Genomic DNA, 24,152 nt, shown 5'->3' with positions numbered 1-24,152 from the left:
GGCAATTCGATAAGGCCCTGAAAGATAGATGAAAGCAGGATGGTGTTTTTCTCCCCCTCTTTCTCTCTGTCCCCCCCTACCCCCTCTCTCGCTCTCTCTCGTGTATTGACACTGGCAGAAATGCAACCTGGGCAATAAGTCAAGAGCGCTGGTGTCGGGGGCCTGGCGCGGTTGCCATAGCGACCAAAGGGGAGAGCCAGGGAGCGGGACTAGGGGGGGGGGGGGGGGGGGGTAGTGTAGCTTCAGGGGGCAGACATGCCCAAACCAGAGGGCCGCACTCCATGGGAGCAGACTGCAGACTGCTTGCATCACATCGCGGGTGGCCAACGCTAACTTAACCCCCTAACCTCATTCAACCTCTGGTGGGGACGATCCAGTGTTGTTGTGAAAAGGGAACGTGTTCTCAATACCCTGGTTAACTAAAGGTAATAAACGTACATCGTAAACAAACAAACACAGGCCTAGACGTCGATTCGATGTGGTCGTGCAGGGCAGGAACAAAAGCATGCACATCCTGTAATGTCTCCACACCCAGAGTAGACCACCCCTGCCTGCTATTGATTGCTGGTGTTCTAGAAGCCATTGTAGGTCATGCACTGTATAAGGCTGCTAACCTGTGATGGTGATCTTAGCGGACCACTTGGAGGTCCCGTCCAGCACGGCCTGCTTGGCGGTCTTAAGGTGTCCAGAGAAGTCCTCCTTAGTGACGGAGAACATCTCCTGGATGACCTCAAAGACCTCAGGACGGTTCTTCTCTCTGATCTTCATCCTCTCCTTCATGGCCATGATGATGTTCTGGGTCTTGTCCTCTGCTCCGTGCTTAGAGCTCTTCTCCACCGCCCCTAGAACAAGAGAACAGGAGGAGCTTACGGCACCACTATTATGGGGTGCGTGTGTGTGTGTGTGTGTGTGTGTGTCACAGGGCTGCTGTTTCCAGAGTGCGTGTGAATGCATGTGTATGTCCATGTGTGTGTGTGTGTGTGTGTGTGTGTGTGTGTGTCATGGGGCTACAGTTTCCAGGGTGTGGCTCTCTAATTAAGTTACCAGCCTGTCATCTGGAGGAGGGAGGTCACAAACCTATTTTGAAATCAGATTAAAAACTAATCATCATATGAATCTAAAGAGTGAACTTTCCAACACCCCTGACGCTTGCATGTCATACAGCTCTCAACAACCAATCAACTGACACTCCACAACAAACCTGATTGGTAAAGCTGCAGAGTGATCCTATGCTTAATCGGCAGATTCTCTGATTCTGCACGGGCGGGCGGTCTGAGCACAACACAGTTAGCACAACACAGCTAGCACAACAAACCATCACTGCCTGGACTGGAACACCCACATGATTCTGTGCCGACTTGCCCCAGTATTTTCTTGCTGATAGATCATCTTAGCCCGTGTGTGTGTGTGTGTGTGTGTGTGTGTGTGTTAGAGAAAGAGAGTGAGTGTGTGTGTGTGTGTGTGTGTGCGTGCGTGTTCCTTACTCTGTAGACAGTCTGCGTTGAGCAGGTCCTGGCACTTCTCGTGACATTTGACTCCACACTCTGAGCAGCGCATGCCCTGCCGGGCGATGCCCCACAGCAGCCCCTCACACTCATGACAGTAGGTGGGGGCCGTGGCCGTCCACACCTCAAAGTTATGAGGAGTCGTAGACGAGATGGGATAGATCAACGCCTGGAGGGTCTTCCTGAAAACGTGCAGTTTCTGAAAGAGAGGTGGAGCGAGAAGCGAGGAGAGAGAAAGAAAGAAAGAGAAAGAAAGGTACTGTATGTTAGACTGCAGTGTCCCCAGAAGAGGAGCAAGAATACTTAAACCCAAGCACATACACACACACACACACACACACACACAATCAATGACTGACGCACATGCAGAATAAGGGAAATGTCACCCATCAAAACAGTATCCCATTTCATTTCAACGATTTCAATAGAAGTAATCTAATAGCTATTGAAATGGTTTAAATAAATTGGGATACTGTATCTGCTGAAAGAGCAAAGAGAAGGCAATATGCTGTATCCATCCACCATCCTGCCAAGTAAAAGGTTCCGTCGGCTGTCTGGAAGTATCTTGTTTGAGCAAATGCCAGTTGCTTTTGGTGTGTCTATTAGCACAGTGTGTTGACTGTGTATACCATTATAATACAGTATACACTATTAATCAATGCAGAGGTCAGACCAAGCAAGAGAGCCTCCACACTGAAATCTAATCTAATACACTCCTTTGTTCCCAATGAGTAATGTACTGTCTGTGTGAAGCCTTCCGAAATGCAACGCTTCATTCATTGTAGCAGAGGCCTCTACAACTCAATGCTTCATTGTCATAGAAGCCTTTTCAAGCTAAATGCTTGACTGAAGTAGTCGTTCCAAAAAGTGGATGGCTTTACAGTAAAGGAGGCCTCTCCAAACTGAATGCTCTACTGAATGCTTTTAGCCCTGTGGTCTAAGAGAGCTAGATTACTGGTCAGATGTGCCAATTCTTGACTGGGGGGGGATCAATGGGTGCAGTAAAGAGAGAGAGAGAGAGAGAGAGAGAGAGAGAGAGAGAGAGAGAGAGAGAGAGAGAGAGAGAGAGACGTAGGGAGGTGAAATACAGCCTGTACTATAGAGAGGATTGTCTCTCTATTGAGATTCCCTCCCCCCTCTTCCTCCTCCTTCACTCCATCTCCTCTTTCTCGAGTGTGCTGACACTTTATTACACCTGCTGAACACTGCTGCTGCTGGACTCTTTTAAAACTATTGCTCGCACGCCCGCACACACACACACACACACACACACACACACACACACACACACACACACACACACACACACATACACACACACACACACACACACACACACACACACACATACACACACACACACACACACACACACACACACACACACTCATGTCATCTGGTCTCACGCTGTCATCTGCTGGGACTTTGTCATCTGGGACATTGATTGAGCACTGTTATTCCAGTTGAGGGTGTGTGTGTCTGTGTCTATGTGTCTGTGTATGTGTGTGTGTGTGTGTTTGACTGTGTGTGTGTGTGTAACACTGTGCGGGGCTGTAAGGTCTCCAAAGCTGCCCTCAGGGCCCTGGGCTCCCCCTCAGGACTCTAATGAGATGTCCAGAGAGAGAGAGAGAGAAGATGACTTCCCTTTTAATCTGGACAAGGATGAGAGGAAGCAGATGTCAGTGAGTTATCCTCTGACTCCAGCCCCCGCCTTGCCCCGCGCCACTGCCACTGCCACCGACCCCCCCCCCCCCACCCCCCCCCCCCCCCTCCCCTCTACCAGACTTACTGCTGCTGAGCCTCATAATACCTCCACCACCACTCACCACACGCCCCAGAGGACAGTAGACCAGCCGTGGGTGAAAGCAGCACTAACCCCCCCTCCTCCTCCCTCCCCTCTCCACCCTCCTCATCCTCTCTAATACCCACTTGGATGAGGATCAGGTGGATCAAATCCCCAATCTTCAGGAATGACACTTTGCCAGCTGCGGTGCCCCTGGAAGACTGTGTCCGGTCTCAGTTTAGTGTGTTATTAGCCTAGCATGGCTGAGGGGATTTAGCTTTAATGTAGCAGACTGGCTTGATGTGTTCCAGGGAGGTAGGCAGCCAGGAAGAGAGAGAGAGAGAGAGGTGTGTAAGGTGTGTGTGGAACAACATTCCATGACGTTGAGTCAACGGAGAGGGGGACAAAGACATCCTACGCGTGCTCCGCCAACACGACAGGGTAACCGAGGCGACAGACACTGGCTCTATGGATCCGTGGCTGCAGCCTCCGCATGAGCATGGCGTGACAGAAAACCACATCTCATGCAGCTCTCATCCTCCCTCTCCTCTTTCTCTCCATCCCTCTCCATCCACCCTCCACGTTAAGCTGCTATCCTCTTCACTGTCCATCTCCTCTCAATCCCTCTCTACCCTCCCTCTCCCTCTCCTCTCTCCATCCTCCCTCATCTCCTCCTCTGTCCGTCCGCTCCCCATCTAAATCTGTCCTCAATTTCCTTCTCTCTGTCGCTCTCTTTCCCCCTCTTTCTTCTCCTAGCTGCATCTCTCTAAGTCTCTTCTCTCTATCCCTCTCCTGCCTCCGCATCCTCCCCCTCCTTACTTCCCATCCTCCCTCTCCTCCTCTCTCTCTCCCTCTCTTCCTCTCTCCATCTCTCCATCCCTATCCCTCTCCACCCTCCACCACTCCTCCTGTCTCCTCTACACCAGGGGTGTCAAAAAGAACGGTCAGTCGGGTGGTCCTCAGGGGATTTGGTAAAAAAAAGTCATTTTTAAGGATAGATCAGCTTTGAAATGGGGAGACAGTAATTAATTAGAAAGTACTGCTTGCATAATGTCTTATCCTTTTTTATTTAATTGTCTTAATCCTTACCACCCCCTCCCCTGATTAGAGTACATGAAGAAAGACTCCTGCTTCTACTCCTACTACATCTATTTATTGCACTTGATAAGCGACATATAAAACACTTGGTAAGAGACATATAAAACAAATAAGTTTAACGAACAAATTTGTTATTTCCTCCCACCCTCTTTAACCTTCCTCTCCTCCTCAAGCACAAGGCCAGCACTGTAGACAGACACGCAGGCAGTCAGCATACTCATACAGTTCATTCTGCTCTAAAAAGCAGAGAGGGGGAGGGAGGGAGGAAAAGACAAAGTGAGTGAGAGAGGGAAAGATAGGGAGACAGAAAAAGAGAGAAAGAGAGAGAGAGAGGGGAGAGAAGAGAAAGCGAGAAAGAAAGACAAAGCGAGTCAACCAGAAGAAAAGAAAAGAAGAGAGTGAGAGAGAGAAACTGAGGAGGAGAGAGAGAGAGAGAGGGGGCATAACATCTGTCCAGGGTGGACGGGCGTGACTCAGCCCACGCTGTTGGAGTGTTAGGGTGTTGCAGTGTTAGAGGAGTGTTAGGGTGTTGGAGTGTTAGGGTGTTGGAGTGTTAAGGCCAATGCACACGGCGTGCGATTTTGTCGCACGACAACATTCGATTCTCAATTCACACCAATGAATGAATGAATGTGAATTGAGAATCGAATGTTGTCGTGCGACAAAATCGCATCGCACGCCGTGTGCATGGTCTCATTCAAAGCAATGGAATCGAATTCAGCGGTGCGACAAAATCGCACGCCGTGTGCATTGGCCTTTAGGGTGCTGGAGTGTTAGGGTGTTGGAGTGTTAGGGTGTTGGAGTGTTAGGGTGTTGGAGTGTTAGGGTGCTGGAGTGTTAGGGTGTTGGAGTGTTAGGGTGTTGGAGTGTTAGGGTGTTGGAGTGTTAGGGTGTTAGGGTGTTGGAGTGTTAGGGTGTTGGAGTGTTAGGGTGTTGGAATGTTAGGGTGTTAGGGTGTTGCAGTGTTAGGGTGTTTGGGTGTTTGAGTGTTAGGGTGACATCATTGTCATGGTCATGGTCATTGTCATGGTCATTGGGTGACATCAGAGACCTTGTGGTGACGCCCGTGGTGACACTGTCCCTCTCACTTTTCTCTCCTCTCTCCTCCTCTCCTCTCTCCTCCTCCTCTCCTCCTCCTCTCCTCTCCTCTCCTCTCCTCTCCTCTCCTCTCCCTCTCCTCTCCTCTCCTCCTCTCCTCTCCTCTTCTTTTCTCCCCTCACTCCTTCATCTCCTCTCCTCTCCTCTCCTTTTCTCTCCTCTTTCCTTCATCTCCTCTCATCTCCCCCTCCTCTCCCCTCCTCCTCTCCTCTCCTCTCCCCCTACCCTCCTCTCCTCTTCTCTCCTCTCCCCCTCCTCTCCTCTCCTCTTCCCTCCCCTCCCCATCCTCTCCTCTCCTCTCCGACTCCTCTCCTCTCCTCAGGAGCATATGGCTGTTTACTGAGTATGCTTAGTTGTCCTCAGAGGGGATGCACTCCCCTGGACTTAATGCAGTAGATACAACTCTGACATCTGCTTGTCCTACTTACGACTGCATGCCGCACAATCTGCAACCCCTGCACTCCGGACCCTACTCTACGCTAAACCCTCCTCCCCGCCCATTAGCGCAATAATCCATTCTCATCCCCTCATAATCACCTGACGTCCCCACAACCCTCTCTATCGAGCCCTGGCACCCTCTGTAAGAACCGTGTCTCCGTTCGCTGTGTGAATTGCTGTGTGAATTGGGTTCTATAGGGATCAGATATGGGCCGCAAGACATTGAATAGTGTACATACATGTAATGGCGATGATGTCGTGTATTATATATCTATATATCTGTACAAATCATGTAGACTAATGTAGAGATGTTTTATTGTCTCTGAACTGAGTGGTGCCCAATGTGATTTGTATTGTTAAATCTGCATTTGTTTACTGTGAAAGAGCAGACTTGGGTATCAGAATGAAAATGAGGAGAAGTTCTGGTGGACAGTTGCATCCAGTAATCCTCAAAAGCTTACAAACAGAAGATTTAGAACATGATGAGACAGCATCCTCTGCTCCACGTTGGTTCACGAGGAAACTGTATTCCACAGCTGCTGTTGGCATCTCCACACATCACACTGGCTTTATTCATCCAGCAGGAGGGGGGAGGGGGGAGGATTGCAATCAAATAATGCCCAAAGCTCTGGAGGTCAGCAGGAAAGGAAGACAAATTCTCCATACATCGATTAAGACATTCAACTCTCTCACCCTCTCTCTCTCTCTCTCTCTCTCTCTCTCTCTCTCTCTCTCTCTCTCTCTCTCTCTCTCTCTCTCTCTCTCTCTCTCTCTCTCTCTCATTCTCGCTGTCCATCACAGCGTTCATTATGAAAATGTACACAACATGATCGTTGTCTAAATAAAGACACAGGGGCCATCTTGTAACTACTTGTAACCTGCAACCTTTCTGTTTCTACTGTACTGACTGAGCCAAATCCATCAAGCAGAGAAAGAGGAGGGGCGGAGGGGGGGGGCGAGGGAGAGAGCCACAAAAAGGTACTCTGCAGCCAGACAGTTACAGCATATGAAACCAGATACAGTTTAAAGAACTGTATAGGAAACCACAGATAACACTACAATATAATATAAAACCTCTATACTATAACCACAGATACGGTTATATCTTGGTGGTGGCTCAGGAGGTAGAGCTAGCGTCTAATGATCGCAAGGTCAGCGGTTCACGTGTCGAGGTGTCCTTGGGCAAGACACTGAACCCCAAATTGCTCCCAATGAGCGGGCCGGCACCTTGCATGGTAGCTTGCTGCCATTGGTGTGTGAATGTGTGTGTGAATGGATGAATGAGAGACCATTGCACTTTGGAATAAGGCACTATATAAGTGCAGTCCATTTAGATACAATATACAAGACCACAGTTATACTTTACAACCACAGGTAAATTGGAGGTATCAGTACAAGGTCATATGTTGCTCAATAGTTAAAACATAAAGTCTTGGTAAAAGTATGAAGTTGGTTGATGCAATCCATCTCACTCTGAAGAAACCCAGTTGCCAGGTGTAAAGCCCTTGTCAGGGCATCTATCATCTCTCTATATCTACATCTCTGGGTGGTACCCAGTGGGCTCAGTGTGTTAAACAGAGTTTCGACACAGCCATAAGACTCTTGTCAGTGTTTCAACTCACCCACCCCCCCCCCCCCCCCCTCCCACACACACACACTCAGCAACCACCTAGCTACAGAAACTTAAACATGCAACACAGAGGCACACACACACACACAAACACACACCCACCACCTACCACCCACCACCATCCAGCCCTGGCAAGGCCTTGTCTCTATGTATGCAGAGACTATCACATTAGTCACCAGACCTCCACCCATTATTCCCCACGGCCCCACTCTGACATTCTGATCACAGTGGTTTTTGTGTAGGCGCTGTGCGGGGCACTTACCAGGTCCTCGTTGTTCAAAGTAGATCTGGTCACCAGAGCGAACGAGATACCTGCCTTTCGAGCAGCGAGAGTCTGGGAGAGAGAGAGGGGGGAGCACGGAGGTCGGGCGAGAGAGAGAGAGAGGGAGGGGGGGGGGAAGAGCAACAGATTGAGTCCACAGTGATTGCCAATTACACATCCAGGCTCATGGAGGATTGCTGTGGACCCAGGGGAGCCCACCCCTCCGCTCTGGGCTTCACTCAGGGGGATAGTGCTGTGACACCAGGTCCTGTCAGTAACACTATCAGATCCCTGCTTTTTAATTGGTTCAACCTTAAAGGTCCTAATCAAAACTGGACTTTTAGCGTGAGCCATGGAAAATGTAGTAAAACAGAATCGTGTTCAGTGTCTATGTAGCCTATATATTGTGTGGAATAACAACTCGGCTGAATGGCTTCACTGGAGAAACAAAGGGAGAGGGGAGTGAAGCCAGGCGTTCTCAGTCTGTCTCTGTGTTGTTGATTGGTTCATTTGTCTAATCAGTTTGTGGCAGAGCTCCCTCTGCCCTCTGGATGTTCTGTGGAGGGCGATTGAGAGGAGAAAGCAAATAAGCCAGAAACTAATCTCTTCCTTCACTTCCCAATGAAGGCTGTGTCTCAGCAGCCAGGGAGTTCAGTTCATCAGCGTAAAACAATACGAGAAGTCAGAGAGAGAGAGAGAGAGAGAGAGAGGGATGGGAAACTTACCAAAGCCTGTGATTTCCGGAGTGGGTTGAAAAGAAATAAAAGAGATTATATTAGAGTCGGTGTGGGAGGTTTATTATGCACACACACAACAGAGTAGCAGTCTAGCAGCATGTCCATACTGAGTGCATAGGCGTGTCTGCTACCATGCAGGACTGCTGGACTAGGCCAGAGAGCTCCAGAGAGACCCTCGTCTATGACAAATCATACTTATGTAATTCATTATTCATTCATGCATTAGACGTTACTGAATTGTACTCATGCGTTGGCCATTTATATTTGGGTCTCTGTTGGATCCTGTTAAGCATTGGTGGTATTTGCCTAAGGTCTGTTCTGCACGTTAGTCTGATGACAACAACAGACAAAACACAAGACACACACACACACACACACACACACACACATGTACGGTGAAGCCAGCAGTACAACACTGACTTGAACATACATAAAACATACACACACACACACACACACACACACACACACGTAAACGCACAAACACACACCACGCACCTACAAACTGTACTCACATATACAAACACTCACACATATACAAACACACACATACACAGACACACACAGACACACAGACACACGTACACGCATGTGATAACTAACATGAAAATCTCTACTGGCAGGTCAGAGTGACCAGTAATGGAGGAGGAGAGATTAATCCACACTTACAGTGTTATTCCATACTAGAGGTTACGCAACAGAGAGAGAGGAATGCAGACATGGACAGCTGACAATATTTGGATCAGTCTTTACCACGTACCCCTTGCCTACAGCCCAGCTATGGTAAAGATCCATGGAAGCCATGGGGTATGTAGGAGAATAGTGACCTCTACATGAACTGAGAGTGTTGATGTAAGTGTATCAACATGCACTTTCACTGAGGAGGTTGCTGCAGGCAATACAGTGAGACCCTGTGTCCGGATGTTTAGGTCTTGAGTTAATATTAAAGTTGCTTCAACTAGATTTGAATTGGTGTTTTTGCACCCCCACTGTAAAAGTGGGGAACCCTCCCGTCCCGACCAATCAGAATGCTGTTGCTGCCCTGAAGCACTCACACAGCCAATGGGGGACATCGACAGAGGAGAGGCATGAGAAGGGGACCAATTAGACCGCTGATTACTGACTTCATCCGGGGTGTAAAAGGCTTTCTTCAGCATCACTTTTACATGATTTAAAAGCCTCGCACAGTTAAATCAGAGGTCAATGAAGTCCTCAGATATATTTTTGGGTTGAGTTGTCAACATTTCAAATTCAATAAAATGTTCAATCTCCTGCCAACCAGTGAAATTATCCAGGGGAAAACTGCAAGGCTGAAATCTGACAACTCACTGAAAAATATCACCCATAGCTGTTATGGGTCTATGTAGGAATGGCAAATATACACGCAAAGTCGAAAAAACAAAAACGACAGCCCATACTTACCAAGACATTGTTGGTTATTAAATTCATGAGAGATATGGACAAATACAGCATCAACTCATGTCCGTCACTGAGACATAAACATTGATCAGATGTATCAGCATCTATGCCTATATTACATCAACCTACATCATTTTGTACGAGATGTATTTTATCTGTGGCTTTTTAAATTATTATTATTGTTTGTTACTGTTTGTAAAAACTACAAAGTACAAATCCTGAGCAGGTCTTTGGAATTTGTCTAATGTGTTTCATTAAGTACACCTTAAAATGGAAATAAATCATCTATGGATAATATGTAGTTTATAGAACCGTCACAAGTCTAATATCAAACTTGATATGGTAGATAGTATATATGGTGAATTATGGGTTAACAGACACTGAGGCACAAGACAGACAGACTGACAGACAGTACAGTAATGTACAAAGTACAAACAATTTCAAACAAACATCAGTAACAGTGTCAACTGCAGTAATAACGCAGTAATACTGTAGACTGTACAAAAGACGTAGTGATGCTTTAGACTGCATATAAGACTAACCCTAACCCTAACAAACAGGCATAAAGTAGACAAAATAAGCTCTAGTGTAGTCTGAACTAGGCCTGGCTTCTTTATGGGAGATGACACATTAAATTCAACATGTGGGAAAAAAGCTAAAAACCCGGAGAGCATCAAAAAACATGATGTAACACCCCCTCTACGCTAACTAAAAATAAGTTAAGACTCCCACGGCTACGTCTGACATACTCACGCCGTGCGCCATATCGGGCAACGGAGGAATCCCACACATGTGGTGTATAATGGGGAGGGAGTCAGATAGAATTGACATAAATCACACTTAACCTTGTTGAGGCAGATAACTCACCAGGTCCCGGACAATGGGCACGGTCCTCTTGCGGCGTAAATCTGGCATGCTGTCAATACCATAAAGAATGCTGCCAGCCCTGGGGAAGCAGACAGGTTTAGAGTGTATTAATATCATAATAATGCTGTGCTGGGGGAGACATTACCACGCTGAAAGGGCCTGGTGATTTACACGGCTGGCCAACGCCATGGATCATACCTCGTCCTCTCATATCCTCCTCATGGCTGTACCTGGCTGGGGATTCCTCTGTCCTGTCCTATCCTGTCTCACTCTCTATCTAACCCCTCTCCCTGCTAGGGATCCCTCTCTATGTCCTGTCTCACTCTCTATCTAACCCCTCTCCCTGCTGGGGATCCCTCTCTATGTCCTGTCTCACTCTCTATCTAACCCCTCTCTCTACTGGGGATCCCTCTGGCCAGTCTCAGTCTCACTCTCTAGCACCTTTCTCTGCTGGGGAGAGCAGTTACCTTCTCCCTATACTTTCCAATTCCTGTAACCCCCCCCTCACCCCCCCTCCTTCGCTATGCAGAGAGCTGTCAGTAACATGACAGCAACTGTTCTGCTTCCAACAACCCTCCCTCCCCTGTGACATCACAGGTGGAACCCCGGAGGTGTGAATCTAGCATCTTCTGGAAACATGTCCAGCCATTTTGTCTCTCCCTCTCTCTCTCCCTCTCCCTCTCTCTCTCTCTCTCTCTCTCTCTCTCTCTCTCTCTCTCTCTCTCTCTCTCTCTCTCTCTCTCTCTCTCTCTCTCTCTCCTTCTGCCTCCACTGCAGTGCAGAGATACATTATTCTACAGATGGCCACTCAGAGAGACATCTTAACAGCACCTTATTATCTGTGCTGCTTCGCCACCACACTCTAACGATACAATAGTAACTATTGACTCACAAAAGATGTTGTGAGTATATAAAACTGCACAATGGTATATTCATTTTTTTCTTTGTCCTGATGTCACGACTGAAGTGCCAGTTCTGTACGTGTGGGACTGTGAACCAGATCAGCTCAGAGAGCGAGGGCACCACTCACCCTCCTGCCTGCAGCCCCAGCACTTTGGGATCCAGGATATTAATGGTGCGAGTCTGCAAAGAGGAGGAGAGAGAGGGCACCGTGTCAGTTGGAGCTAAACACACCATGGCACGCAACCACTTACTGTACACGGCGGGACACTGAAGGGAGGAGACACACACACACACACACAAGACGGAAAACAAAAAGTCCAATTTGGAAAAGCACTTATTGAGGTCAGTTTAGGAAAATAAGTGAGAGACTACTAAAACTATAATGGGGGAGGTTGGGGGGGTGGAGGAGAGGAGAGCACAGGGTTTAAGAAAGGAGAGCACCCCGGGCCAGAGCAGGAATTACTCCCATGCCAATGTGATTTGGGCAGCGGTGGGTGCTCTACTCTCAGATTATGGAGTGTGACATGGTTGATGCTGTAGGCCAGATTTGGCTGTTTTATAACATCTCTCCTTCCTCATGGACAAAAGTGTCCTGTTTACAATACCAAATCATTATCACAAGAGAGAGGGGGAAAGTGACATACATAATACACAGTAATGACGGAATGGCCACAAGGCAAGCACTTTCATGAGGGAGCTTTATGACGTGGTCAAACACACACACACACACACACACACACACACACACACACACACAGACCAAGACAGACATGCATATGCACACTCAGACCCAGACAGACACACGTACACACACACACACACACACACACACACACACACACACACACACACACACACACACACAGACAGACACGCACACACACACACACACACACACACACACACACACACACACACACACACACACACACACACACCACAATTGAAACAAGGGAAATCAAGAGAGACCAAAGATTGAAACAGGGGAAATCACGTGCAGCACATAAGGATGGATTATGTTTTTAATTTATGATTATAAACCTGGGATTCCAAAGCACTGCTATCTGAAAAGAGAAGGGAGTAGAGGAAGGCAGACAGTTAGAGACAGCGACTTCACAAAGAATGCCAGTTAGCATGCTACTATACTGTATACTATAGATATGTAGGAAGGGAGGCTGATGGAATTAGAAATCGAAGGGCAGGCTCTTTCCATTCCATCCATTACAATGAGCCATCCTCCAAATGTCTACCTCCAAAAGTCTGGAGGTCACGATGTATAGATACTATACTACTTGGTTCCTTACATTTGTTTTAAATCATTGGTTAGGGAGCAGGTCATAGGGACATGGTCTTGTTTTGATTAATTCATGTGTGTATTTTGTATTTTATTGTGTTGTGTTTTAAGGTGTTGTTTGGTAATTATATTTGTTTTGTACAAAGGGCACGCGTGCATAAGACGCCGCAGTCTCATTGTGTCTCCCTGGTTAAATAAAGGTTAACCAAAATAAGCGTAGTGGAGAACAGTTAATTAAGTATGACATTTGACTTCTGTTTTTTTTTTCTCATTACAAATGTATGCAGAAATGAAGAGAGGGTCAACATGTTCCCGGAGGGACAGGGCCTATGAATAGAAACATACAGTAACACAGAAAAGTCACCAACAGCTACTGTTCATGGCTTGGTAGGAACATAGTAAAATCAATATAATTCAAGCACTTACTTGCTCAGTATCAGTAGCTTAGAGCCTTAGACCACACAAAGCTATGCACCGTAAACACATTAGGTAGATGTGGACTCTGATATTGATATTTAGGTGTCTAATTGGGGGAATGTTAACTTCAATGCTTTACTTTGAAATAGACAGGACTTGCATGGAACAGTGCAATTACTCTTCTATTGATCTGTCTGTGATAAAATGCCTGCATAAACCAGATCAAATACCGCCACGCATAGTAAATAGGTTCACATAAGGTGGTAACAGCCGTCTACCAGTGACACAGAAACTGAGGGACTGTAACTGCTTTCGCTATATGAGGAAACCTCAAATCTTGTGCACAACTGGACAGTTTGTCAACCTAGAGTACACCTCTTAAGTATAGAAAACCACCGCTAGATTTGACTTGTCTTTTTGTTAATCTTCTCTTATATCACATATATTATGCCCAGTACACAAGTTGTAAAAGAAAATCAGGGGGGATGGTGGATTTTATCATATGGGGACAATGTTAGCATCCCCACAGCGGAAAGGGCGGATGGCAGTTTTAGAAGGGGGATGATTTTTACTGTTTTTATTTCTCTGTTTTATTTTCATCCCCCCTCAACTCAAGTGCTGGTTATGCCTCCCTTGCTCATGTTCTTTTCTATTTCCTATTGTCATGTTGTTTTGTTCATATTTTTGTGAGAATGTGTAGAATAATAAATAAACCAACAGTGCCTGACAAAGGTTAAGTCCCTGTGGACACCATTGCAGCTTCTTCGAGATGCTGGTTCTAGCAGGTGCAACTGACAAGCTATAATAACAAGTTATTGTGTAATAACAACTAAGATAGCATAGCTATCTAGTATAGCTAAAATAGATAGCCTAGTTAGCTACTGCTCATGTAAACAGCTTTGGTAGATACAGCTAAGCCACAGAAATACACAATACAAAGATATAAAGGTTATTATAGAAGAGTCTTAAATCACCTGAAGAAATACATTTAATCGATTTGAAGAGGAGAGCTGGTTGTATTGTGAACAGCATGTTGAAAAAGCAGCAGTAAATCCTGCTGGTCAGTGGTGAGCAGACACGCATGGTCACACACCTTATCGACCAGAGCTCCCTGGAGCAGCCAGGCCTGCCCTGGGCTGAGAATTTAACCAGGTACCGACCCCCACCCACACACACACACTCACCCCCAACACACAAACAGACACACTCACAACCACACACACCCAGAGGGCTGATAATTTAACCAGGTACCGACCCACACACATAGGAGTGTGAAAAAGCCGCAATGTCAACGCCGGGGGAGGTGGAGAGGGGGAGGGAGGTGACTATGACTACTTCATGTTGGGAAATACTCTGACTCATCACTCTCAAGTTTCTCAACGCGTGCCAAACAAACCTGCTGTATGATATACAGGTAATATGGTGATACATAGGTGTAGAGCATGTGACACATAGCAGGCCCTGAGAGCCAGAGTGGTACTCGCAGCTTTATGGTCAACGATGGGTGGGCCAGTTCACCATAGCAACACACCATTCCTGATTCCATTCTGTGCATTACAATGAGAGATTTATACCTCCACCAGCCTCCACTGCAACACACACACACACACACAGTGTTTCTCTATATACTGTACCATTGTCTTAGTGGTCAATCGTCATTATTCAGTTGATGTTCAGAGAGAAACACTACTACCACAAGGCCTGGTCAGGTGACGCCAGAGTTGATTCACTCAGAAAGACTGGGGAACAGGGGGAGAGCGGCCTCGTCTGGGGAAGCCAGAGAGGACTAGAGAGAAGGGAGCATGATGCTCAAGGCATTTACCATCTCTGAGTCACACATCCCAGTCATGTCCCCAGCTAGCTGTTCAGTAGCTGTGTCCCATGGGGCCCACCTTGTCAGAGACACACAAACAGATAGGCCTACACCACAGACAGCCATACTGACTGGCGCACTCCATAGCTAGTCACTGTCCTCTAACTCCAGTCTCTCGAGTGACTAAGTGGTAGTGGCTGAGAGAGGCTGATGTCAGATGGTTTGTTTAGTACACATTGCACCGTAAACGACGAGGCCCTGGAGGCAAGTGCCTACAATAGAACATCACCCTGAAAATAGGTGGGCAATTACAGCGTGACATGGGTAAATATCAAATCAGGGAGCACACTTTATTTGACAACTTTCACGCCATTTTTTGAAATCTTTCGAAGCGTTTCATATGGTAAATAGATACTTCACCAAATATGACATTAAGGACCCACATTATAATACCGTCGCATAAAATGTGACTGATGTTATATAGTACTATGAGCAGGGCAGCAACTGAGGAAGGCAAAGCGTCAGTTCAAATCTGAATCTGAATGTGACAAACAAGTTCTGTGTTCTATTGTGTACTAGCGCCACACAGACAGAGAGTTTGAGAGTGGTTCAGATCTGAGGTCTTCATTGGCACCACTCGGAGAGGACACACATGCATTATGTAAGAGCTTTGCTAAGGCACACAAAAGGCATATGTGAAGTCCCCTCCTGTCTGCCAGCTGCCAGTATCAGAGGGAGCTGGTTGACAGTATCTATCTCTGTGGCTGAAGCTGTTTCCAGAGAGGAGAGGGGAGTGATGGGGCTCAGGGAGCTACTGTACTAGCGCCACTGAGGAGAGTGACTCCACAGGAGCTCACAGAGCTGGTGCTAATTAAACTCCCACAGATAGGCAGACAGCTGGACTGGAAATCACTGCCGTGACTGCTGTAAACGTGGAGCTCCTAACTGGCCTGACTTGTGTAATCTCTGAGGAGCTGGCCTGACTGACACATTGAGCTGGCATGAGCTGAGGGCATTGGTATTGGAGCAGTCAATATCCCCAAAACAACAACAACAACAACAACAACAACAACACAACCACTACTTCCTCTTTATCTGCATTTTTCATACTCACTACTCACACTTCCATATATTTTGTATTGGCAAGAAGAGGGTCTGCCTCTATGCCTTCCCCCAGGAGCCAGCAGCAACTTCACTAGCAGACCCATATAAATATTCTAAGCAAGGCTGACCTGGTTACAGAATGCCCTTGGGAGTGTGAATTAGCATCTCAATACAGACGCTGCTGCAGAGTGAAGACCGGCCTGGCAGGAGGAGCAGAGGCGCCGAGACTTGAAGCCCCAGCACGCTTCTGAACACGAGCACAAAGAGCACGCGTCAGCCATGAGAGAGAGAGAGAGAAAGAGAGTGTAACTCTTAACTAGCTTGCTATTTTGTCCCACAATGCCAGGCCCGGCACCTGACAGGGGGCAGGGAGCGCTGCGACTACTACGGCTGTTTGGCCAAGCTGATAGGCCAACGTAGAATGAACTGTAACTGAGGCCATTAATCAGCACTAACTGGATGTTTCAGTGCTTGACTATAAATACACCATTTTGCAACTTCATTGCTGTTCATTAATCCAAGCAGCTTTATCACTGGGCTAGGTTGTTTCATGAATATCCAGATAGGGTTTACGGGTAGGGCAGGTGTGAATCCAGGCGTAGTTCACTGCTAGGTTAGGTGTGTATCAGGGGAGGTTGATGCGATAACATTCCTCATTCTGTTCCATGCATCACAATGAGACCATCCTCTTATTTCCACCTTTACCAGCCTCCACTTGTGTGTATTCTGGTATCGTTTACAAGTAGTTATGAATATAGACAGTTTTTATGCTTAGTTATGCTTAATCCCTTAATTCTCTGTATTATTAATCATTTTGTTTTATACAGCTATATACTGTGTAGTTAATCCATGATGAATATGTAAGCTATAAACCTGTATATGCAGCAGCAGCACTTTCCTTGTCTTAACCTCTTCTAGAGTACAGTAGAGCCTCATTAACATATTCGGTTACACTTTTTTGCAGTACCGAAATTACCACGTCATCTAATTAGATGTTATATTGATTGGTAATTCTTAATTGCTGTACACAATAATAACCTTCGAGTCTTTGGGATTAATTGTAGCAATTACCACCAGGTACTATTTGGCACCTATTGTATTGAATTCTTCGAGGCAAATACCAGAATGAATTTAATATACCGACCAGGTAAATCCCAGTGGAAAGTGTACCATAGTGCAATCACCTACAGTATTCTTTTCACCTTCATAAGACTCAAATAGCAACAGTCACAGAGCATTATGAAAATGTCTGGTAAACCCTAACCCTAAGGCAGGAGAGAAGCCTCAGCTGCGATATGTACCCAAAATGTCTTATTGCTTTATCATAATGTTCCATAATGTTAAATGACTGCTGCAAGCCTCTATGAATATATATACCTTTAAGTATAAGGTTATATGGTCTCATATAATATCTAATTTATATGAGACAATATAACCTTAATTACAGAGTGCTTCAAATAAAATGATACCTCTCTAGTCTGCCTGTCTACAGTATATGGTGTAGCCTGTGAATGCTGTGTTCTCAATTATGCTTTGCTGTTAGTGTGGGAATACACTGTGGCTGCTGCACCACATGTAGGTCAATAGCTTGTTCACTTTAAATAAGAGAGGATATTCCCTTGGTCCCTTCATAACTCAAATAGAAAACCTTTTCATTCCACTTGAAATAGTTCATTGTTTGCTTCACTGAATCAATACTAACCACTTAATGCTTGAAAAAGCTTGAAAAATAATGTGTCTTTGGCCATTTTTTATGAAGCTTTTTGCAATGTATTGGTTCCATGGAGACCTGCAAAACCTGAACTGCAGATAAATAGAGTGATTTATAATTAGCAGAATCCAAGGGGCAAATGCAACAGCAGAACAATGACACATCAATACAATGTACTAAATACAAACATCATTATCAAAAGAGGGACAAGGTTCTTCTTGACGCAGAAAGAAACAATGGGCTGACCACACTGCAAACTTTGTTCACTTGCAAGGTTTGGTTTCTGTCTGTTTGAGGCACTGCACATTGTACTGCCGTTCTCAGGGATCCCACCTGGACCTTGATAATGGACTGAAGCCATGTTGCCATTTCACTCAGAACAGAACTGATGGCAGCTCAGGGGCCGAGGGTGATGTACGATTTTAATCTATTAAGATTTCATGAGACATTACGGGACACAAAAACATACCCATTACCTGGCCCTCTTATTCTGTACTAGGATTCCATCAGGCAAAGCCTTTATTGCTTCAATTTCTGAATAGAAACCTTAACCATGAACCTTTTCCTGCAAGCCAGTCCTCCCTTCATTTCACAATTTCACTGAAAATATTATTACCAATTCCAGAAGACACCAGGGCATATCCAGCATTCCAGTTCAATCAAAGTCTGTTAAATCCTCAGTACCAGTGGAACAAAGTCTGGGGTTTCCATAAATCTCAGGGCTCACTCCAACAAAGTCTCCAGCCTTAGACTTGTCTCCGCCATAGACATGTTAATTTGCCCCACTCAAACTTGAACTAGAACACGTGTCTGTGATAAGATCATATGAAAGCAAAGCAGTGCACAGGCATACATTTACTTTCAATGTACAGTATGCCCTGCTATATTGTCCTAATGATATGACTTATAATTACAGTACATATTACATGTAATGACAATGCAATAATATAGTGAAACCCTCTGTGCACACAAGTAAAGTGTAGTGAAGAGCAGGTGAATAGTATTACATCACTTTGTCATGACTATGTAATGATGTCATAACATGCTGTGCATTGCATTGCTACTTTGACACACGTGCCATAAAGTAAAGAGGAACTATACCTCCAGCCAGGATCTGCTGCTTCAGCTCATCCATCTGTTTCCTGTAGGCTCTTAGCGCTGCTTCCTTAAACGTCGGACGGACACGCTTCTTGGGCAGGGCCTCCGCCGGCTTCTCCTCTGTGACGTTTTTATTTTCGTCCTCCTGCGGTCTCACGGGTTCAGACGCTTCAGAAGCCTCCTCCATCTCCTCCACCTCCTCCAGCTCCTCCACCTCCTCATCTCCTTCCTCCATGTCCTCTGTCTCCTCGTTGTCCTCTGTCTCGTCCGGGTCCTCCACATCCACATACTCCACCATGGCCTCATACTCTGCTGTGTCCTCCGTCAGTTGGGTGTCATAGTCCTCGTTGTACTCCTCATCATACTGCTCATCCAGACTGCAATCATACTCTAGCACACGTGTCTCCTCCTGAGTCGCCTCATAGTCCTCAGAGACCTCAAAGTCTTGAGTTGCCTCATAGTCCTCGGACCCCTCGTAGTCCTGAGAGACATCATAGTCCTGAGAGACTTCGTAGTCCTGCAGTGGGTCTTCTGTCTCTTCCGTCTCATTGGCGTTGGTCTTGTTCTCCAGGTTGGCAAGCACCTGCTCCATCACCTCTACGTAGTTAGTCTCATTGTCGACAGGCTGCTCCACGTCCACCACTTCTTCATCCTCAGCCTTGTAGGTGAAAGGCTCTGTGTAGACATCTGAGTCGATAGTGGTGCTGGAGTCATTAGCGGTAGAGGTGGATAACGTACGGAAGCGGCCCATGAAGGAGGAAGAGTTGGCTGGTTCCGGTTCAGGTGGGGGGTTGGTAGTTGGGTTTCCAGTTTTCCAGACTACCTCCAGGGCCGACTTAGCCCTCTGCAGTGTGTTGCCAAAGCCGAAGCCGAAGGATTTATCAGTGAGGTCAATGCTGAGACGGCTGCTCCAGGACTTTGGCACCTCCTCTGTCTTCTCTGCTGAACGGATTTCACTCTGACTACGGTACATGGTGGAAGACTTGGTCTGGTTCTGATGGAAGCTGTGATTGACGTTGATCTCAGGGAATGTTTCTTTAGGGGCCACTTTAGGGGCTATTTTAGGAACCTCATTAGGGGTGACTTTAGGGTCCTCTTTAGGGATTACTTTGGGGCCCTCTTTAGGGGTGACTTTAGGGGTGACTTTGGGGCCCTCTTTAGGGGTGAATTTAGGGCCCTCTTTAGGAGTGACTTTCGGAACCTCTTTAGGGGTGACATTAGGGACCTCTTTAGGGGTGACTCTATGGCTCTCTTTAGGGCTCTCTCTAGGGCTGTCTTTAGGGCTCTCTTTAGGGCTGTCTTTAGGGCTTTCTTTAGGGCTGACTTTAGGGCTGTCTTTAGGGCTTTCTTTAGGGCTGACTTTAGGGCTTTCTTTAGGGCTTTCTTTAGGGCTGACTTTAGGGCTTTCTTTAGGGGTGACTTTAGGGCCCTGTTTAGCCATCACTTTAGGCCCAGCGGCTACCTTAGGGCTCTCTTTAACGGTTATCTTAGTGCTCTCTTTAACGGTTGCTTTAGGAGCAGCGGAGACTTTAGGGCTCCCTTTAAGGGTTGTCTTAGGGCCCTCTTTGTGGGCCACTTTAGGGGTCTCTTTAGAGCTTTTTTTAGGGGCCTCTTTAGGGTGACGGGATTGTGTTTTTAAGACAGGCTCCCTCTCTATGATAGGCAAAGAAGACGGGACATCTGAGGGGATGATGGAGGAGACAATGGGGGGGGTGGCAGAGGGGACTATGGTAGTGACACTATTGAGAATCATGAAGGTCTCTTCCCCTTCAAACTGCAGATCCACCTCCTGACACTTAGTGATATTCTCAGGGAAGCCCGGGATCGCCGCAGGGTCAAAGGGGCTACTGACTTCAGACACCAGGTTCTGATCGATGGAGGCGTCCAGGCCAGAGTCAGCGCCCTGCTCTAGGTGCGGCCAATCCTTCCAAGGGGAGAGGTCACCCTGGAGAGAGAGCTGGGAGCCGCTGTAGTGGCTCCTGTCCCCAGACATGCAGACCAGACCGTTACTCACCCCACTGTCAATGGTCTCTGTGGTCTCTGCCTCGTTTGGCTCTGCATAGGGAGGGTTCTCCTGGCTAAGGGGTTGGCTGGCACTGGCATACCAGGAAGAGGCCATGTCCTCCTGCTTCCTCTGCCACAGCTCCTGGTCTGAGGAGGAGAGCATGGAGCAGCCATTGACCCGGCTAAAGTATTGGCTCTCAGAGAAGTCTTCAGAGTAGGATTGGCAGAGTTTGGAACAGTCAGACTCAGAGCGGCTAAGCTTGGGGGTGGAGTAGTCGCTCTGAGAGAGCCAGCCTGGAGTCAGGTCAGAGTAGTAGGGCTTAGCCTGTCTGTCTGGGTCATCATAAGATTCATCCTCATAGTGAACCGAGCCAGAGTACCCAGCCTCATCTGCCGATCGTCTGTGATCATGGGATCTCTCCTTATCAGATTTATGTCTGTGGGCTGGTTTTGAAACCACCATTGCATATTTGTTCCTGTTCAACTCATCTAGTTCTTTGTCACTGTCCATGGAGTCCCAATCATCACTCTCTACTTTCTCCTTTCCTGAGACCTTTATGTCCATGCTCTCATAGGTTTGTGAGGTGGACATCGCTCCTTTGTCTTTCCTGTCCTTCACATCATGAGATAAGCTATCAGTGGAGACAGATATACCTGTCCCTTTAAGTTTATAGCATTTTTTCAAAACTAAATCCCTATCTTGGGTGGTTGAAAAAATAACGATAATAGGACGAGGTTTAGCATTGGAACATTCTCTTTGCTGGCCTAACCTATGAGCTAGTTCTACTTTAAGTGTTTTATGTGCATCAATGAATCCCATTTTTTCCTTTAGAATTTTGTAAATGAGACTCTCTGTCTTCTCCAGCTTTTCCTCTGGAATGTTGAGGAACCTAAGAGTTGCCTTGTTGGTCTGGTGGCTGACCTGTTTGATGTAGTCGTGGATGTCACGCGTCTCTCTCCTAGACTGGACAAACCCTGAGCGGAGCTGCTCAATCTCAGTCTGCACCACCTCCACGCTGCTGGAGATCTCATCAATAGAGTTCTTCAGGGCATTGACGTGGCCTCGTAGCTCTGTCAACTCTGTTTCAATCTGGCTGATCCCTTGCAGCTCCTTAAAGATCATCTCCATCACATCCTGGGTCTGGCTGATGCAGCCCGTAGAAGAGGAGCCGGGTTCCAGGGTGGAACTCTTCTGCTGCCGCCCAGCGCGGTCCAGAGACTTGCTCCGGATTCCCAGGGTCTTCCTCCAGTTGCTCACCTCTGAGTCGGAGGAGACACATTCCTGGCTCTTCTTCCATTTTCTCAGCTTGCGTAGCGCGCCCAACCGGAGCGTGTGTAGACTGGAGCGTTCCACCCGTTCACCCTCAGAGCTGCCATCAGAGGGTGCCAGACTGATGAGGCTCTTTCTGTTCCGTCTTACTGGCATGGTGTGAGATTTCTGTGCATCCAGTCTCCGGACAGGTTTCTCGCTCAGGGAGTCAGAGTAGCTGCTATCAATGGACAGAACCTCCTGTAAGATACTCTCATTATTGTTCAACAGAAGAGTGTGTTTTGGAAGTCCATTTGCGATTGCTACCCGATAACTGAATGTTGGAGAGAGAGATGAGCAGTCGTTTTTGTCGTCGTCGTCAAGAGATATGTTACGTGCCGAAGAGCATTTGGAGATTTTTTTTACGGTGGTTTTAAGAGTGGTGGAGAAAGTTGGATTACGTGCTGGCAAATCGGTGGTCAATTTGGGCTCTTTATTTTCACTACTCTCTTTCTTCTTATTGGGATTCGCCAATTTCTTTGTAAACATTCCTTTGCAAATCTTTACAATGTAAGATGATAGGGTCGTGAGTAAGGCAGAAACCATGGAGGAGGAGGGCAATACTGGAGAGATGTCAATTTCAGACGCAGTGAATTGGAACAGGCTGAGAACTCAGCGTTGATAGATGAGGAGCACTAGACCTGCTCCTGACAGTGACACTGGGCCTGGAAAGCCACAGGACGCTGGGAGTCCTGCTTAGATGGGCTCAACACACAAACTCTGTATATCCCAGTGGGGGTCCAGAAACATGCAATCCAGTAGCTCTCCTTTGGACAAGACACATTGCTCTGAAAGAGAAAAACAGTGGAAAACATGAATAGGCATACACACTCACTTTGAAAATCAAAGCAGCACATTTAGCCATGCATTTTACCACAGGGCATGATCAATCATTGAGGTGAAATCCATATATCCACACTTTAAATATAGACAACCAATCATATCTGCAGGTGGGCAACACACTGGGCAATTCACAGAGACATAATCACTGAGGGAAAGTAGACATCAGAGGACAGGCTCATTGTAATGCATTCCATTCCATCCATTACAATGAGCCCATCCTCCGATTTCTATCTCCACCAGCCTCCCCTGGTGAAAAGTGTAACCACTCGCCAACCCTGAAACCTCATAAATCCTAAAAATAGCTTTATTTTCAACAAAATGTGTTTTTATTTTTTTCCATAATACGCAACTTGAAATTTTGAAGTACCCCCTCAATATAACAAACAACAGCTTTACGATCACTGAATACACTTAATTTGTCAGCAAAGTAAGCTAAATCCCCACTCTGGCAGAATTATATTTTTGAGAAGATCATAGAATTCTGTTCTGATGAGGCACGAAACATCACATACACTCCACCAAATTCCCACTATAAGCATTATGGACTATAATGATAAATGCATACACACAGACACAACATTATTATTTTTTACTATTCAATTATTGTATTGCTCAATTGTATCTTGCCTTATTGTTTCCTTTTATAAATATTGCCATTTTGTTTTCTGTTGCTACTGCAATGTCGACTTGAACTGAAGCCATTAGAATTGTACTCTCTTGTACTGGGATGTAATAATAAAATATAATGTAATAATAAAATAAAAAAGTTAACCAGCTATTGTTCCCACCCATTACCTGCCTGTGAATTGTGAAGTGACA

At 46.4% G+C, this 24,152-nt stretch overlaps 1 protein-coding gene across 1 annotated transcript in view; it reads right to left on the bottom strand.

The window, feature by feature from the left end:
* The window catches only part of unc13c (unc-13 homolog C (C. elegans)), a gene marked incomplete at both ends in the record, with an annotated part of 106,575 nt that extends 83,539 nt beyond the window's left edge, over positions 1 to 23,036 (bottom strand). Inside the window, 6 exons of the mRNA XM_080539936.1 lie at positions 615 to 842; positions 1,485 to 1,704; positions 7,815 to 7,886; positions 10,838 to 10,916; positions 11,868 to 11,920; positions 19,152 to 23,036. Of these exons, the coding sequence (XP_080396062.1) occupies positions 615 to 842; positions 1,485 to 1,704; positions 7,815 to 7,886; positions 10,838 to 10,916; positions 11,868 to 11,920; positions 19,152 to 23,036 (4,537 nt within the window). The remainder of the gene's footprint in view (positions 1 to 614; positions 843 to 1,484; positions 1,705 to 7,814; positions 7,887 to 10,837; positions 10,917 to 11,867; positions 11,921 to 19,151) is intronic.
* Between the last annotated feature and the right edge of the window lie 1,116 nt (positions 23,037 to 24,152).

This window comes from Nansenia antarctica (assembly GCF_963989245.1).
Source record: "Nansenia antarctica genome assembly, chromosome: 9".
Taxonomy (NCBI): domain Eukaryota; kingdom Metazoa; phylum Chordata; class Actinopteri; order Argentiniformes; family Microstomatidae; genus Nansenia; species Nansenia antarctica.
This window is presented reverse-complemented; position numbering and strand designations above follow the sequence as displayed.